The sequence below is a fragment of the Belonocnema kinseyi genome, chromosome 10 (genome assembly GCF_010883055.1).
Source record: "Belonocnema kinseyi isolate 2016_QV_RU_SX_M_011 chromosome 10, B_treatae_v1, whole genome shotgun sequence".
In the NCBI taxonomy this organism is placed as follows: Eukaryota; Metazoa; Arthropoda; class Insecta; order Hymenoptera; family Cynipidae; genus Belonocnema; species Belonocnema kinseyi.
The window spans coordinates 5,469,371-5,474,405 of NC_046666.1; the positions used below are offsets into that span (position 1 = coordinate 5,469,371).

A 5,035-nucleotide genomic window follows, 5' to 3' on the forward strand; every position below is an offset into this window, starting at 1 on the left:
ACTTGCTTCTACGGGCCTTCCTGAACGTGGTTCGTCACTTATTGATGTACGACCACGCTTAAATTCATTTACCCAGTTATAAACCGTTGCTAAGGCAGGGGAGTGGTGCTGACTGAAAACAGATGATTTGGAGCGATTCGCGCGCCATCTGTTGGTCATTCTAAGGACTTATTGAACTACCCTCGTATGTAAATTAATTTCATTTTTTCAAATTTATTCCCTTATTTTCGTGAAAAATCACCCTATTTCCCCGATTTTGAGAGCATTTTGTGCTGTAAAATCGGTTGCTTTTTGTTATTTTATTCTTGCTCTGAATATTATAACAATATAGGTTATTTTTTAGACAATTGGATTCAATCCTGGAGATCGAGACCAACTGGATAACTGGATGGTTCATGCCTTTCGACGAAATCTTCCGCCGCACTTTAATCTTCTTTCAACTCCAAGTGGAACGATACCAGCCACGAAGAATTACACAAGTAAGATACTTTCAGTCTTTTATTTTAATATTGAATCTAAGACTCTTTTTATTAAAAAGTGTTTTAAAAAAATGTTTACACTTCAAAATAAAATTATATCTTTAACACGCTGCCATATTTAGAACGCAAACGTTTGGCCGGTAAGAATAAGAAATTATTATAAATTTATATCATCAAGGAAAGGCACCAGCGTTTTTTAAAGGAGGAGCATGAATATACCTGACCTTATTTTTTTATAATATTTCTTTTTCTTATTTGATTAATATTTATTTTATTTTATAATCACTATTTTACATCATTTTTATTCTTCCGAAATACTATTTTACGTGTTTATCATTTTTAAAAACTCTAATTTTAGATAATTTTCATTCTTTAAAAGAAAAAGTAAAATTACATCATTTTTATTTTACTGAATCACTATTTAATATTGAAGGTTTTGATTAATTCAGGGTATTTATCCTACCTCGAAAATCTGGATTTGTCCAGAAATTTTTTATATCCATGAAAAAACTTTAAATTTCAGGGTATTTTTTTTTTCAAGTCGGGAAATTTCAATTTCGGTAATATTATAAACTGTCAGGCATTTCATTATTCGGGAATTTTATTATTCTAAAATTTAATTTTTTGGGGAATTTTATTATTTGGGAAGGTTCCAATTCAGGAATTTTACAGTGTCAAGATTTTTTTTTGGTTTTTTTGGATTTTTCAGTCGTCCCAAAATTATAAATTGTTGAGAAATTTTCCAAATCGGGAATTGTATTATTTGGGAGTTTTTGTGCTCGGGAATTTAATTATTCCGAAATTTTATCCTTTTGACCCTATAATAAAATTCACGACAGCTTATACTATTACCGAATTGGAAAATTTTCGAATACTTAAATTCGCGAATTCCCGCATTATAAAATTTCAGAATAATTCCAAATTTCCGAATAGAAAAATTCACAAACAATAAAATTTCTGAATAAAAAATTTCTGAATTAGAAAATTTCCAAATAATAAAAATCCCGAACCGTTTATTATATTGCTAAATCGGAAAATTACCGAATAATAAAATTCCCGACAATTTATAATGTTAGCGAAGTTGAAAATTCTCGAATGATTCACAGAACGACTGAAAAATCTCGACAAATTAAATTCCTGAATTGAAAAATTCCCGATTAATAAAGTTCCTGAATATTAAAACTTGGGAATAATTAAAATCTCGAATGAGAAAATTCACGAAAAATAAAATTCCCGACACTGAGATTTCCGAACTGGAAAATTCTCTGAAAATAAAATTTTCAAGTAATAAAATTCCCTAACAGTTTATAATATTATTGGATTTGAAAATCATTGCATAATTCCCAGGACTGATAAGTCCCGAAAATTAGATTCCCGGCAATATAAAAGTCCCGAGCAATAAAATTTCCGATTAATTGAATTCCCGACAATATAAAATTCCCGATTAATAGAATTTCTGAAAAATAAAATTTTCGAGTTATTGAATTCTGGAATAATAAAATTCCCGAATTGGTACCTTCCCCAATAATAAAATTCACGAATTATAAAATTTCAGAATAATTCCAAAATTCCCGAAAATTAATAATATTACCGAAGTTGAAAATTCTCGAATAATTCACAGGACGACTAAAAATCCCGAAAATTAAATTCCTGACAATATAAAATTCCCAAATAATCAAATTCCCGAATAATAAAATTTTGTAATAATTGAATTCCCGTATTGAAAAATTTCGGAATAATTAAATTTATAATATTGGAATAACTGAAAAATCCCGAAAAATAAAATTCCCGGATTGGAACCTTTCCAAATAATAAAATTACCGAATTATAAAATCTCAGAAGAATTAAAAATTTCAAATTGGGAAATTCCTGGATATTATAATTTCCTAAATTATAAAATTGCCGAATTTGAAAGCTCTCGAGAAATAAAATTTCCGAATAAAAAATTGCCGAATTGGAAAATTCTGAAATCATTAAATTTCCGAATTATAAGATTGCATAATATTATCATTTCTCGAATTATAAAATTCCCAAATTGGACGATTCCCGAACAGTTCATAATATTATCGAATTGAAAAATGATTGAATAATAGAATTTCCGACAGTTTATAATATTACCGAATTTGAAAATTCTCGATTAATTAAATACCCCAAAAATAAATTAAATTCCCGGCACTATAAAGTTCCTGCTTATTAAAATTGCCGAATAATAAAACTTGAGAATAATTAAAACCTCGAATGGGAAATTTCACGAAAAATAAAATTTCCGACCCTGGGATTTCCGAACTGGAAAATTCTCTGAAAATAAAATTTTCAAGTAATAAAATTCCCTGACAGTTTATAATATTACCGAATAATAAAATTCCCGACAGTTCATAATATTGCCGAATTTGAAAATGCTCTCATAATTCCCATGATTGATAAGTACCGAAAAATTAAATTTCCGACAATATAAAATTCCCGAGTAGTTTACAATATTGAAATGACTGAAAAATCCCGAAAAAATAAAAATTCCCGCATTGGAACCTTTCCAAATAATAAAATTACCGAATTATGAAATTTCAGAATAATTCACTATTTCGATTTGGAAAATTCCCGGATATTATAATTTCCTAAATTATAAAATTCCCAAATTGGTAAACTCCCCCAAAAAATAATTTCAGAATAAAAAATTCTCGAATTGGAGAATTCCTAAATAAGAAAATTTCCCAAGGGTTGAATAATATTGCCGAATTGGAAAATTACCGATTAATAAAATTCCCGACTTTCTATACTATTACCGAATTAGAAAACCCTCGAATAATAAAATTCCCGAAATGACTGAAAAATCCCGAAAAATGAAATTCTTAAATTAGGAAATTCCCCGAAAAATGAAATTTCTGAGAATATAAAATTCTCGCATTGAAAAATTCCTGATTAATAAAATTCCCGAATAGTTTATAATATTATAACCACTGAATATTCCGACATCGTAAAATTCCCGACTTGGAGTTTTCCCAGTTAATAAGATCCCCGAATTATAAAATTTTAGAATAATTCAAAATTTCGAATTGGAGAATTCATGAATATTACAATTTCCTAAATGATAAAATTTCCGAAAAATGAAATTCCTAAATTAGAAAATTCTCAAAAAATAAAATTTCAGAATAAAAAAATTCACGAATTGGAAAATTCCCGAATAATACAATTTTCGGCCAGTTTATAATATTGCCGAATTCAAAATTACGGAATAATGAAATTCTCGGTACTACTAAAAAATCACAAATAATGAAATTTCTGACAATATAAAATTCCAGAATTGGAAAATTCCCGACTGATAATATTCCCCAATAATAAAATTGTATTAATCGGGATTTTTCCAATTCGGTAATAGTATAAACTGTCGTGAATTTTATTGTAGGGTAATATTATAAACTGTCAGGGAATTTTACGATTTGGAAATTTTATTTTCCTAAAATTTTCCAGTTCGGAAATCCCAGTGCCGGGAATTTTATTTTTCGTGAATTTTCCCATTCGAGATTTTAATTATTCCCAAGTTTTATTATTCGGCAATTTTATTGGGGTATTTTATTAATCTAGAATTTTCAAATTCGATGATATTATAAACTGTCGGAAATTCTATTATTCGGTCATTTTCAAATTCGATAATATTATTAACTGCTCGGGAATCTTCCAATTTGGGAATATAATTATTCCTAAGTTTTGTTATTCGGGAATTTTATTAATCGAGAATTTTACAGTGTTGGGAATTTAATTATTCCGAAATTGTATTATTCTAGAATTTTCCTAATCGGGTAATTCTCCAATTCGTCAATATTATAAACTGCTCAGGAATAATATTATTCCGGAATTTTCTTATCCGGAAATTCTATTTTCCGGGAGTTTTCCAGTCGTCCCAATTAATTTTGAATGAAATCTGTTTTGCGTTGACTATTTTGTGTATTCTATAGGTTCTTGAATAGATTGTTTACAATTCCAAAATTGAAACTAGAAAATACATAGTGCTCGCTGCTGCATTTCCTTGATTGCTCAATCAAAATCTAATCAGTTTCCAATCTCTTCCCAATAAATAGGTCCGGACGAGTATCCAACATTGTTACATTTTGCTGCCCGATTCGGCCTCGAGAAACTAGCTTTTCAACTGTTGGAAACTCCTGGTGGCGATCAAGCTTCTGACCTCAAAAACGTTTCCGAACTGACCCCAGCAGATTTAGCCGAACAAGCGGGTCACACTCGATTGGCCCAACAACTTCGTAGCTACATGGTACACTAAGCATCGCCTTTAAAATGTAGCTTTAAACAACAAAGTGATTCTGTCGATAGGCTTCGGGCTTTCATTTCGTCAAAAATCCGAAAAAATTCAATTCTACCTCAATTTCTTCCAAAAGAATCACTCTGTTTTTTTTTAGTTTGCCCTTTCTTTTTTTTAGCATGCTTACTTGATAAACAAGTAGATAAAGGGGGAGGGTCGGTAAGGCCGGTTTTTGGCCTAATTTATTTTTGGACCAAAAAATCTTAAAAAATCATGGTAGTATCTTATAAGTATCCCGAGTCGA

At 29.6% G+C, this 5,035-nt stretch overlaps 1 protein-coding gene across 2 annotated transcripts in view; it reads left to right on the plus strand.

Annotated features, from left to right (window-relative positions):
- LOC117182201 (phosphoinositide 3-kinase adapter protein 1) overlaps positions 1-5,035 on the plus strand; it is a 187,806-nt gene that overhangs the window by 143,117 nt on the left and 39,654 nt on the right. For both annotated transcript variants that reach the window (XM_033375263.1, XM_033375264.1), the window contains 2 exons: positions 344-479; positions 4,553-4,743. In XM_033375263.1, the coding sequence (XP_033231154.1) occupies positions 344-479; positions 4,553-4,743 (327 nt within the window). The remainder of the gene's footprint in view (positions 1-343; positions 480-4,552; positions 4,744-5,035) is intronic.